The sequence below is a fragment of the Protomyctophum bolini genome (assembly GCF_963924005.1).
Source record: "Protomyctophum bolini genome assembly, chromosome: 18".
NCBI classification, from domain to species: Eukaryota; Metazoa; Chordata; class Actinopteri; order Myctophiformes; family Myctophidae; genus Protomyctophum; species Protomyctophum bolini.
Genome location: NC_137879.1, coordinates 16308982 through 16323167, shown reverse-complemented (window position 1 = coordinate 16323167; position 14186 = coordinate 16308982). Strand labels below are relative to the sequence as shown.

Here is a 14186-nt window from a genome sequence, read left to right as displayed (position 1 = left end):
TTTGAAAGCTGTTATAGTGGCGCCTGCAATTGCATAGAAATGTAAGGACCTTGCGAGCATCTTCAAGGATTCCTCTTGTTTCATTCTCCATGGATGGAATGCCATTATTGTAACATTTATGTGGTCAACACGGGCATCTCCTCCTAAGAGGGTGGATTTGAAGTTATGCTAAGAGCACTATGGAATGGCATGTGTTGCTCTTGGCCTGCTAAGCCCCCACATTGCCTAACCATGCTGTGCTTTCATCTGAGTTGCGGCTTGATGCCACACATGAAAAAGACGGCATTTTCAGTTGATGAAATTGCTTCAAATGCTATTGCCTAGCCTTGTCTCTGTTTCCAAACCTCATGTCTGTGTAATTATTGAAAGCAGAATCGTCCCTTGTGCAAGACATGTTTGTGTGCTCATGTTTGACTGAATGTCTTGAATGTGACTATGATAACACACAACTTCAATTATTATTTGTGTGTGTGTGTGTGTGTGTGTGTGTGTGTGTGTGTGTGTGTGTGTGTGTGTGTGTGTGTGTGTGTGTGTGTGTGTGTGTGTGTGTGTGTGTGTGTGTGTGTGTGTGTGTGTGTGTGTGTGTGTGTGTGTGTGTGTGTGTGTGTGTGTGTGTGTGTGTGTGTGTGTGTGTGTGTGTGTGTGTGTGTGTGTGTGTGTGTGTGTGTGTGTGTGTGTCGCAAATCCTGACAGAAAATTGTCAGGATTTAGAAGACGTGCCGTTCAAATCTCGCTAGTTTTATGTAAACTAGGAAATTAGGGCTTTCATTTGGTATATAGATCGTGCGTGGCCGTCTCTACGGAACGGTATGAAGCGCAAAGGAATTTCGGAAAGTTCGGATTTAGACGTCTATTAAATCCCATTTGCTGCTATGGGGTGATGAACTGAATGAGCAAATGGAATCGCGCACGCCACACGCCTGGCACAAATAACTTCTTTGACTATACAATTATATAAACACAAAGGACACAAGGAAGTGGCAGGCACTCACTTCTGCTGATTATAGGAAAATTACAAAGAGATGCATAGGAGAATAAGGAGAGTTGATGCAGCCTGCACTACGCAGATCTCCATTGAGGCGCGGTGCGCGCCGCTCTTTACCAAACTAATTTGGCATACGGTTTACGGGTGCTTTTAAAATGCAAAAATCGCTTTCCCAAATGTGTTTGACCAAAATAGCAATTTAGGGGAAAGCGTGCCAGCACGCCCATGACCACACATCTAGGCGCAAATACCGGTGTCGGCAAAGAAGATGCTGGACGAAAATACCATTAAGGGACAGAAAGCTCCTATTTTCGTAATTTTCGGGCAGCAGCTGAATTGCGGGCCGCGATACGGGTAAAGGCGGCGGCGAAATTGGAGCCCTATGTCTCTTCCCCTCTCTCTCCTTTCCCTGTATCTCCTCAGACCCTAATAAACAGCATTTGTCAAAACAGGAATTGCTCTCTGTCAGCTGATGCCCAGCTGCAGCCAGATCAATATGAGCAGTGAAACCTTGCAGATTGAGGTGCTTCCAGTGATGTCTTACTGTCTCCAATTTTCCCTAGACTCCCTTTTCCCTCTGGCTGATTATATGGTCGCTACCGTGGAGAAACCTCTTATCTTTATAAATAAATAAAGGTTTTAAAAAACAGACACCAGTCTAATGATATCGATATAATACTGATGCCCTGCCCATGTACAGACAGGCCTAACGTAATTACCCTATGTTACCCATTATGTTGACCAATCATCGTCATTATGATGACGTTATGTCCTGTGGAAGCCATAATTTCTCTTTCTCATTTGGAATGTGTTTCACTCTGGGAGCACACTCAGCGCACCATGTCAGTTTACATGACAGACTGCACTGGCAGGAGAAGCAGACGGTGGGTAACTACTAACTCACCCATTGAAAACACAGTAACTATAATTTAAAAGTTTCATTACAAGTTACAGCAAAGTATAGTTTCGTTATGTAAAGTAACTTAATATAAGGGCGTTAGTTTCAACACTGATAACAACAGTGACAACAAATAATTAAGATATCTCAAACAGATTAAATCTACATGTACAGGTTGGAATATAAATTAATTGCAAGGGGGGGGGGGGGGGGGGGGGGGCAGAATCACCTTCTCTCAGTTTGACCTGAAGACAGTCACAGGTGCATTTTCAGACCTTTTTCTTTAAAGGAAACCAGTGATTTGCTTGTAGATGTGCTACCTTTGCTATTTATTTTATTTGAATCCTGAAAAGTTTTGGATATATGAGGTTTCCACCCGACAAAGATGATTAAACATACCATAGCATATCTCCCTACAGCTCGCCTTGTAAAGCTCACAGTCAGGAGGCAGGTAGGCAGCAATGAGTGACAATATATGTTAATGTGTGGATGGCAAGGACGAGACTATAAGTTCGGGTTCTTGCGATGAAGAAGCTGAAGATCCCTAGGGCTAAAAATGGTTGGAAACTAGACTGGCTTATATCGGCTTTCTAAAACGTCTTGTCAGGAGACTCAGGACAGACTAATAGATAGATATACAGAGAGATAGAGAGATCGATTGAGAGATGGAGAGAGGTAGATAAATGGGAAGACAGACAAACGAAGTGATGGATGGATGGATGGATGGATGGATGGATGGATGGATGGATGGATGGATGGATGGATGGATGGATGGATGGATGGATGGATGGATGGATGGATGGATGGATGGATGGATGGATGGATGGATGGATCGATGGGTGGATGGATGGATGGATGGATGGATGGATGGATGGGTGGATGGGTGGATGGATGGATGGATACGTACTGTAGTTTAATGATACATAGATCATAGATCTGTGACGCGTAGAAACTGTGCAGACCAATAGCAGTGTTTTACCGTTTCTTCACTTGTTTTTTGTGGTTCTCTGCATTTTGGTGTTTGTTTCCATGGGTCTTCTTTTGTCATCTTCTGTGGTGTTAAACTTTGGGCAAGGTTCCAACGGGAGGTTGTGGCCTCATTTGTAGATGTTACCTAACTAATAAAAGTGTTTTTGCGTGAGGCTTCTTTTCAGGCCAAACAAAGTGGATTTTCTGATTGTGGTCCATGCCCTAAAAGTCTCCTGTGTAGAAAGCACAGGGGTTGTAAAGAAAGTAGTTGTTTATATTGAAGGACGAAAACATTCACAGCTGATTTATCGAGACACCTAATGACTGGCGAGACATAGTGTGTGTGTGTGTGTGTGTGTGTGTGTGTGTGTGTGTGTGTGTGTGTGTGTGTGTGTGTGTGTGTGTGTGTGTGTGTATTAGTGGGAACAGCAGACATCAGGTCCTCTTTCTCACTCCTTATTTTACTCTCCCCCTATTCCCTCCCTTTATCCGTCATCTTCCTCTCTTCTTTCGCTCTCCTTCTTTCTCTCCCTTTATCAGTGCCCTTTCTGTGACTCTTTCTTTCTCTCTCTCTCTCTCTTTCTCTCTTTCTTTCCCATCATGATTCAGTACTCTTCCCCAGTCTTTAATTTGCTCGTCCTCTATTTTTCTCCCTTCATCCATTATTGCCATGTCTCTTTTTGCACTCTCCTTCTTTATTTCCCTCTATCAGTGTCCTTACTTTAAATCTCTCTTTCTCTCTTTTTCTCTCTCTCTCTCTCTCTCTCTCTCTCTCTCTCTCTCTCTCTCTCTCTCAACCTGTATGGGGGGAGGGGGGGTAGTCCCCTTCCCTCTCTTCTCATGTGAGAATGGTCCAGTGAAGACAGTCTAATTGCATCAACTGCAGGGAGTGGGAGTATGCGATTTCTTTGTTCTATCACTAACGTTGGATGAAACTCACCCAAAGTCCTGCCTCAGGCATGGGGTATTTTTAAATTAATTATTTGTTTTACTGGGAGCCGGTGAAGAGAAACTTTTTAGTTTTCGTTCAATACTCTGGCTGCAGCATTCTGAACAAGCTGAAGTTTATGTAACACCTCCTTTTTCAGACCAGTAAAAAGTGCATTACAGTAATCAAGTCTACTAGCAATAAAAGCACAAACCAGCTTCTTGAAATCTGACTCTGTCAGGAAGCATCTAACTTTAGATGTAGTCCTTAGATGATAAAAGGCAGCCTTGGAGACATACGTTCTGTGCTTCTGGAAGTTAGGATCGACATCCAAGATCACACCCTCACAGGTTTTACTGACAGAGCTGATAGCAAGATTTGAAACTGGTTCCTTAAACCTTTGGGACCCACTAAAAGAATCTCGGCTTTCACATTGTTTATCTGTAAAATAATAAATAAAGAAAATAAAGTTTGGTCAGCAATCTCTGATATCACTATCAGCCATACTGATTTCTCCCTGAGTTGGCGATCACAGGTTTGCACTTTGCAGGTGTAAAACAGTCATTTTGATTAACAGTAACTGGAAGCTGATCAGGATTGAGCAGCACATGGTGTCTTCTTCTGCTGCTAGCCCATCTGCCTCAAGGTTCAACGTGTTGTGCTTACAGAAATGCTCTTCTGCATACCTCGGTTGTAACGATTGTTAATTTCCCAGTCTGGCCATTCTCCTCTGAACTCCTTTTCACACACAGAATTGCCAATCAACCTGGTACGAATTTACTACGAAACATGTCTGTGGTGCCATAAGACACAAACAAGTATACACTTGTTTGTCTCCATGTTGCCGTGAGGGGAACAGCTGGAGGGTCTGTATCATCACCACTGAGAATGCTATCTGTGTTTTATCTGCTTTGATTGTGTTCACAAGTTGAGGGTGAATCATTGTGGATCATGGGAAAACAAGTTAAAGTTGACATTCATTGTGGCTTTTCCTTCCAACTCGCTACTTGTTTGTATTCATTTGCCATTATAAGGCAGTCATTTTGCCAGAGGGCAAACACATCAATGGGTACCCAACAAATAAACTAAGAAATTAAATTAAAAAATCACAAGCTGTTTACAAGATTGGAAATGCTTCTGTCAATTATAAGTAATTATGGTGACAAGCTATTAAGTAAGTAAGTAAGTAGTAAGTAGTAAATAGTTGTCAAAATGTCAATGAATATCAGCTTGTTCAAGGCCAAAAAATGACTTTGTCAGACTGTGTAATCTCAACTGTGGTTCGCAGCGGATAGCCTTAATTAAGCAATACTCTTTTCCAAATGCAGTCCATCTCAGGCTTCCTTACTAAACACTTAAGCAACACTCGATTCCCCATTCCTCCATTTCCTGAGTGTGCTGTGATTTTTGTATTTTTCCCAGTTTTTCATGTGTTTATGAGGTGACAGTAGTTCATTAGTTCCCTTTGTATTTAGGTTTTCTTCCTGGAGGCTGAAACCTTGACAGTCAAACGAGCCAATGAAAAAAACAGTGATATAGTGACATCACAACATATTCCCCTCCCCAAACCCCTCCCCCTTTGTCATACAATAACAGCTATGGGTGCAGATTCAGTTCAGGTGGATCACCACCCATCACCACCCACCAGGGAAACCAGGCATACCTAATGAACTAGTGGGCATGTCCACATAAAAACGACATTTTAACAAATACTGTTCACTTTTTTTAAAACATTATTCCTCCTTATATAATAATAATGCCTGATGGTCATGTTTTAGGGTGGAAAAGAATTCACGGCACCCCATCTTTAACCTTAGTCATATTCCCTTTACCCTGTGCCAGTACTATTCATTTGATCAATGGTTGCTTATGAGGCAAACCTCAGGAAATACAGTAGCAGTTGCAACCGGTTGTAACGTGAGCTTGATTAGCTATTTTCAGCAAAGAGGGAAAAAAGGAGCAGACCAAGTCAAGACCCCTGGCAGACCCCCAGTCAACAAAATATTTAGGGTTTAAATCGTCCAATATGGCATTATACTACTTAATGCATTCATACCTGAGATACTGTTTGTGGTTTGGGGGAAGGCACATTTCTTGTTCCCTAGCCTGACATAATAAAATGATGGATACCATGGTGAAGCCTGGAATGACTCCATCCATTTAAAGATTTGAGAAAAACCTTGCTATGCTAATACTCCATTTATGATCATTAGACTCGGCAAGACCCACAGAATTTTAGGGGTTACACATTATGCAGTATAACACCATACAGTATTAGTGCAGCCACGATTTGCACATCTACAGGGCTCAATTTAAAATGAAAGAATGTATTCCAGGTTTATTAATGGTATCAAATATGCCATTCTGAATCATGAGAGGCACAAGACTTACCAACATTTAAAGGTATGCCATCGGCTAGCCAAATGGTATTACCGCTGCATAGACGTTGGGTAATTCTAAAAAACAGCAAATGCATTATATGCGGATGGCTGTAACTTAGTTTAAACACAGAGTTGTTGTTTTTCTCATCTTAACACCCTCTTTTGAAGCAATACTTTTAAACTCTAATTGATATCCTCAGAAGCCATTTCTGTTGCCAGCCAATAAACGGCCAAGGAAGAATTTCTTGCCTTGTTGTTAGACAAATTATTACAAGTGCTTCCAAGCATCAACATTCAATTAGCTTCCTTAACCATTCGAATTGAGCAGATAATTAAAAGGACCAGGTATTTTTTTCTCATTATTTTGGCTTCATTCCTGCCTTGATTGATATTGGATTATAGACTTTATAGTCCCAGTGGAATATGTGTTCATAATACAACCTGTTCAACATAGGACATAATAAACAGTAGGCAAACATTCCTGAAATCAATAGTACCAACTTCCAAAAGTCCCATAGCTTGCATTTTAAGGACCCTTCCAGAGTAAACGAAATTGACGCGATCAAAAGAAAGTTTATAAAAACTCAATACAAGATAGAAGGTGATAAGTACTTTTGTGTAGAGAGGCCACGACTCCCACTGCTGTTGACTCAACACTGATATTGATCAGCTAAACACAGCACAGAGGGCTGCAAAAACAAACAGCGACTAGCTATACTCCAAAGTAAAATAATAGACCGTTCACTCTCTCTTACACTTGTCTTTTTTCCCCATTATTCTCCCCTTCTCTGTTCCTGTCGTCACTCTCTCTCCTTCCTTCCAATAACGCCGCTCTCTCCAATCATCCCCCTCCTCTCCTGACCTCCATCGCCCTCTCTTAACGCAATCCTCAACCATTACCCCCCTGCCCTCCTTCGCACACACACACACTCCATCTTCTCTTCTTCTAACTCATTATTTTTGTCCTCTGTCCATTATTCTGCCTCCTTATTAGAGTTCTCATTTTCTGCCCCAACCCGGCCCGGCCTGACATTTTCGGGCCGGGTCGGGCCCAAAACATTATGCTAATTAGTCGGGCCGGGCCGAGCCTCAGGCTCTGTGATTGTCCGTGATTTTTTCAAGAATGTTATTATAATAGCAGTTCTGTTATTTGTGTAATGTGTAGGCTATATAGCCTACAAGTATGTATTTATTATGAAGAGGGCTGCGCTATGGTGATTCACTTGTGACAGGAGGAAGACGGAGGAGTGGAGTGGGAATGGAATGGATTACTAGTGACTGCGCAGGCAGAGAGAAGTGAACGGTGGGGTGGTTGTTTAATGTTTATACCGCTGGCTGGCCTCTGGTTTGCGGCGCACCAAATGAGCTTCAGTTCATAATGCTAAATGTTTTAAAAATCAATCGGATTATCACACGATAGACTGCAACATGACGAAAACAGTTGCCATCTCGTTAAACCCAGCTGGATGCGATTAATAACCTAATCATTAGGCCTAATCAACGTCATATAGTCACCAACCGATCCATATAATTCTGTAGTGTATGATGACCACACAATGTACAGTCCACTGCAGGCTACAGGCTATTTGATTCACAAAATGATTAGTATTATAACCGCCGTCCCTCAGTGCGGGGGCGGCGCTCCTCGTTATATGTATAACAGATCTCTAAGCTGTCGAGACACGCCATAAGAGGGTGTGTGGTTCACTGTCTGTGATTTGGTTTGGTCCAAATGTTCATGGACGCATCATGTACACAACAGTAATATATCTTAGTTGTAGTTAAATACTATATACTGTACATTTGTAGATCTTATGTGCCTTATGTCTGGCCTTTGTTGACCTGACTTATACTCCCTGACCCTATATACTTTATACTGGGCGCCCTCTTCACCAAAACAATTGCAGATATGCAAGCTCTTTTCGCCAAACGTTTCCCCCCCCCCCCCCCCCACCAAAACTAGAGCAATGCTAGGGTTCATGTGCATTAAATGGTTAAAAGAGGAGAGGAGAGGGATGTTGGATGGTTAGAACAGTGGAAGAAAGAAAGAGAAGGGATGGCCAATTGTTCAGCGGTGCGTCCAGCCATCCTTTCATTCCCGTGGAGGGAACATTGACACCTGCCTGGGCTGCAATAATGCACCTAGTACACCATGCACAGTGTACGGTGACTTATGATGCACACAAATGAAAGCAGTTCAACTCTGACCTGGTTCATGCTGACTGCAATTCTACATTAACGGCACGCACACGCACCCCCTAACATGATTTGTGTGTGTGTGTCTCCAGGTCTTCCATCACTACAGTCTACATAGAGGTGTTGCCCCCTAACAACCAGAGCCCACCCAGTTTCCCCCGGCAACATTACAATCTGGAGATCAGCGAGGCGATGAGAACTGGAGCTACGCTGCTTAATCTGCAGGTCTCTCTCTCTCTCTCTCTCTCGCTCTAACCATATACGACAACCCATATTTTTCTGTGTGTGTGTGTGTGTGTGTGTGTGTTTGTGTGTGAGGGGGGCCAAATTTCATATACAGATGTTTACATTTGCTGATAGTGGTTTGATGCACTCACAACTTATAATAATGTTTGTGTTGTGTGTGTGTGTGTGTGTGTGTGTGTGTGTGTGTGTGTGTGTGTGTGTGTGTGTGTGTGTGTGTGTGTGTGTGTGTGTGTGTGTGTGTGTGTGTGTGTGTGTGTGTGTGTGTGTGTGTGTGTGTGTGTGCGCGCGCGTGTGCATGTGCGCGCGTGCAGGCAATGGATCGAGAAGGGGACCCAATCACCTACACCATCCAGAGTGGTGACCTGTTTCAACACTTTACTCTTACAGAAAAGTAAGTACTTGTTTCCTCTCTCAACATTGCAATTAAGGCTGTGATTCTTTGTATCATTACATCTTATGTGGGATCGACTTTTCTACCACTATGGGAATGACATGCTCTCATCGCCGTGCTCAGTGATGACGTTTTGATGTCTAATCACGTCTCCATATATTTACAGATGTTAACCACTGGCCGAGCCCCTTAACTACACAAAAGTTATTCCAAAAATAATAACCACATAATAGTAATACAGACAATAAGTAATTACTTCCTGTGAACGAAAATGTGATGTGTGATGATGTGTAGAGGTACACATGAATCTCGATTAAATTCACCTGTTTGATTCCCATACTATCTGCGCGTCCGTCCAAACACAGCTGCTACTGATTACAGAAATCCGCCGTTTTTAATACCATTCAAGATGACATCCAGAGAGTGTATTACTCGGTTTAAACTTCAGCAGCACGTTCGTGCGTGCGTGTGTGCGTGCGTGTGTGCGTATTCAAGCATACTATCTCTGAGAACATTGTGTCACTATCATGTTCCTGTGAGCCCATCAAAGCATCCCTAGAATGCAGATGTGAAGGGCTTTCAAAATCATTCATGCTGGAAACATCAAACGTCCAGATTGGTTGAAGCTCAAGTTTTAATCATCTCTCTGTCACTCTCTATCTACTGTATCTATTTCTATCTCACTCTCTCTCCCTCTCTGTTGTTTCTTTTTCGTTCACTCCACTCACTTTAGTGTGTTTTATAGATCATTGCTTTCTTCTCTCTGCTCTCTTTCCCTCACTTTTCAGTTCCGTTCCCTGCAACACTTCTCTGCTCTGCTCCCCGCACCCACTCCATGTATGGATATCTAAGGGTGGCAACGGGGGCAGTATCTTGAGTGTACAGGGTTTGATGAGAGCCCAGAATGTTCTGACATATATCCATATATGGAGATCTGCGTATGAATACGTTCTTAATTAGCCATGCGTCCGATGCGAGACACGTATCTATACGTTTCGAGCACTTTTTTATTGATTACTTTCAATCGCCTTTCTACACACCCGGACAATAGATCAAGCAGCCCCGATTTATCCCACAACACTGCGATCACGTGATAAAAAAAGCCTCTCCCCCTCCCTTCCTGAAAACAGGACGGGAGGGGCGCATTGTGTAGAATAGTTTCTGTAAACGTAATGGCGGTGCCCATGCGAGCGTACATACAACTCCAGTCAACAGAATCACACTGCATAACATCCGATCGGCTTGTCTCCACCCCTCCTCCTCTTTCTCCCTCCTCCCCTCCCCTCCTGTTTGTTTCAGGGAGGGGAGGTCGTCTTTTGTGTAGTGTCTGTCGGAACATGGCGGCTCCCATGGACACCATCATAACAGATCTAAAGTCGGTCAGATTCATGTCTCCTTTCCTTCCACCAATGCTATCAGCAGTAGCATCCGAGCTTCCAAGGCTGAGGAAATCGTTAGCAAGCTTTGTGTTAATAATGCTACAGTGTCACACAAAAGCATTACAAGTAGCAGATCCGCAAGCTCGAAACACGGCTCGATCTGATACTTTTGATATTTTCTAAACATGAATTAAGTGAGTGGCAAAGTGAGTTTAACGTTGTTTAAAGTCGTTTACAGTAATACAATCAGATAGGACTTTTTTGTTTGGATTTATGGGCTGTCAAGGCAGAAAGTAGTTTTTTGCCACTTAGTAGGCGTTCCCGCATAATTTCCGGGTATAATGATGATGTCATGCAGCGCATACTCTCTATACTGAAAAGTAACGGTTTTGGACATAGGATGTTTCCACCCGTCAGAGACGTTATACACCTAGTATGCACGCATATTACTGAGCCTCTGAATGGATTACGGAGCATTGTGGGACAGCCACATACCAGGTATGTGGCTCGTCTTTGAAGAGGTTTTGATTGTGTGACATTACACCATACAAACACCCTCTTTTAGTCAAAAAAGAAAACCAGATTTTGGTTGTAAAAAAACATGTATGCAGAGCTATGCAGAGTGCATGACACCACCAGAGTTTCCATGGTTAAGCTTAAAAAATGGTAATAATAATAATAATCTTTATTCGAAGGATATTTGTCTTCACAGTCTGTTCAAACACCCACATCAAAAACAACACATAGCACATGACACCAAGACAATACAAACAACGTTGGTCCCCCCTGTACAGCACAATCCTATCTTTTTCCATGGCAAGTTTCTTTGTCCAGATGGCATGAGCTTAAAGAAGCGATACAGGGGGTGATCAGTATCATTCATTTTGATATTGAAAGTGCTAGCCGTGTGATGGCCTTATTATTAATTTCAGAAAGTGTGTGTATAGGAAGTCTGATGATCTTAGAAGCAATGAAAAGTTTGTTTCTGTTGGGCATGGACAGTAGTAGTGTAGAAAAATGCAGAACAGTACAACAGAATAGGATAAATAATGCTTTTGTACAATAATAGCAGAAGATGAGGAGCAAGATAATGATCTTAACTCACGGATTACATGGAGTCTTTGCTGAAACCGTGACTGGATAGATGTAGTGGTAGTTCATGGCTTTTAAAGGTAGTCGTGATTGTACCATAGAGTTATAAAGGATAGAGTGCGGACTGCCCCGGCCCCTGCTATTCATTTCGATGGAAGTTGCTCAGTGGCGTTTTGAATCATCCGGTAGAACGGTCTACTTTTGGGCACCAAATGCGGAAGTGCAAACGAGCGCTCAATGTTAAACCCCATCGGCACGGGGTTTCCTCGTCATAATTGCACGGGTCCGCCTGTAGTCCCTGCTCTGAACAGTAGGGTCGAGAGCTTCCCTGGGGGCTTGGGATTGCACATAAAGTACTTCCTTGTATTGTACAGTATGTACTGTATGTATAATTATCCACTTAAACCACACATGGGAACCCGGCTTCCCATAGCCAGATGCACAGCTGTTCAGAGGTCAATAAATCAATACAGACTAAATCAAACTACAATTTCAATGTTGATTCTGTTCCAGGGGCCCTACAGCATAATATAATCAGCTGCTATTGTATTTTTCATCCATACATTAGTCTAATTTATAAGCATTTAAAAAAATAGTGTGTAATATTTACATAAGAACAACCAACATTCAAACTCTGGTAGAAACACTTTCCAGTAAGCTAGCCGAACAAATCAAAACGAAGAGGAGATTCTGCTCTTTCAAATAAGACCAACCTCGATGCGACGTATGCATTCTTGAAATTCCTTCCTTGGGTGTTCAGATGAAAACCAAGCTGATAGACAGTGGGACACGTCCAATCACCGCTGTGGGAACACTGCCACTTCCATCCCATTGGACGACAAAGTATTTGGGCTGAGTCAAGTGTGGTTGTGATGGATCAATTCTATATGCCTAGAGATTTCCAAGGGTGGGTCATTAGGTATACAGTTATAGCCCAAAGGATGGTCAAATTAGGTCTGTGCGTAGCGTACCAGCACCAGCTGATTAGACTCAAGGGCTTTGATTACGCACTGGTCGTGATGCAGCAGGCATACAACTGCAGTACACACTATACACACAGTCTATTCCTCTCTCTGCATCATTTGTTGAATGTTTTATGCACACATATCTTATTTGGCAATTTATTGTTTTACAAACATAAAACCGATTTTGGAGTAGAAAATGCTCCATTTGGAGATGAAATGATGATATTTTGTTGTTTCTTGTATTTATACAGTGCGCAATGGTAGAATATACAAATGACCATATATTATGGGGAAAGGCTTCAGAGTGTATAATTAAGCAATATTACACGAGAGGGTGTGGTTTAACGTGAATATTGCCACGACAGTGATGCGGTCAGGAACGAGATGTAGTCGAGTTCCGCAAGCATCACTGCAGTGACAATAATCACGTTAAACCACACCCTCGAGTGTAATATTGCAATTATACAACAGTTACCCTTAAAACTAAGAAAATAATTGTATGGGCGAGAGCGCCAGACAGAAAGAGTGCAACACTTCTGGGCTGGACTTTGTCATCTGGCAATCTAATTCGCTATTCAAGGGCATCAGAATAATGTGTTCCAGGACACACACACACACACACACACACACACACACACACACATACACACATACACACACACACACACACACACACACACACACACACACACACACACACACACACACAACACACACACACACACACAATATCTATGCATGTCATATAGCTTAGTGCTTGCCATGAAACTTAATGATCAGCAAAGATGAACCCCTCATGTTATTGCTGACCACATGGCATTTCCTCAGGCATCACCCAGAGGGTAGCCTGGAACTCGCCTATGTTTTCTATGGCATAGGCAGCTCCCGGCAGGATCCGCCGGGAGAAACTATGCGCAGCTGCGCGACATGAGACTAATTACTTAGAGCGACAGAGAGAGAGGAGTGTGTGTGTGTGTGTGTGTGTGTGTGTACATGTGTGCGTGTGTGTGTCAATTTAACAAAGGTGCAGACGATCAGAAATCAGCAGAGAGTGAGCGATGTTTGCGCTACTCTATGCCGAATTGAAGTGGACTCGGACCCAGACTTTTTTTTCCTCCCTGGAAATAAAAACGCCTGGGTTTCCGAGGCTACCCAGAGGGTAACTTTCCATTTGCACAACTTATTTTAAAAATCGAATTGAGAGATTGCCATGAATCTCTCCGAGTGCATTCGTGTTCCCCGGAAGTGAAATATATACTTTGCACACAATACGTCTCATAATCTGGGCGTTACATTAATTAAACATATCAGCCATTAAGAGAAGGCTTTGCAATGCCATATCTTCAGTTCTATCGTACACTCCTCCCTCTCTTCCCATGGAAGAGGCAGTCCGACATTGAATTATTACTTATTTGATACATTTCATTGTCACTCACATATTGCTGGTTATAGAGAACTTTAAATTACAGCAATCACTTGAATGGTCTGGTCTGGTGTGGTTATTGAGAACGCAGATCAAACAACATTATATTGTCTTGTATCAATGAGCTTAACTGGCAACTGTTGAAAACACCATTTATTGACACAAGGAATTAACTGTACAATTACATTCATACTCACTTAATTCAGAAGTGCTGGTGTTCAGCTCTATCGGACACATCCCGAACTAGTAGTGATCTGAAGATCACTACACTGACCTCATCAAACCCTGGATAGCCATACATACAGACTGGATCATCACCTAGATCTGCATAAA

General features: G+C 42.5%; 1 protein-coding gene across 1 annotated transcript in view; it reads left to right on the top strand.

Annotated features, from left to right (window-relative positions):
* Window positions 1-14186, top strand: part of LOC308333176 (protocadherin-15-like) — a 199704-nt gene that overhangs the window by 98373 nt on the left and 87145 nt on the right. Inside the window, exons 18-19 of the mRNA XM_080789372.1 lie at window positions 8450-8582; window positions 8915-8994. Of these exons, the coding sequence (XP_080645498.1) occupies window positions 8450-8582; window positions 8915-8994 (213 nt within the window). The remainder of the gene's footprint in view (window positions 1-8449; window positions 8583-8914; window positions 8995-14186) is intronic.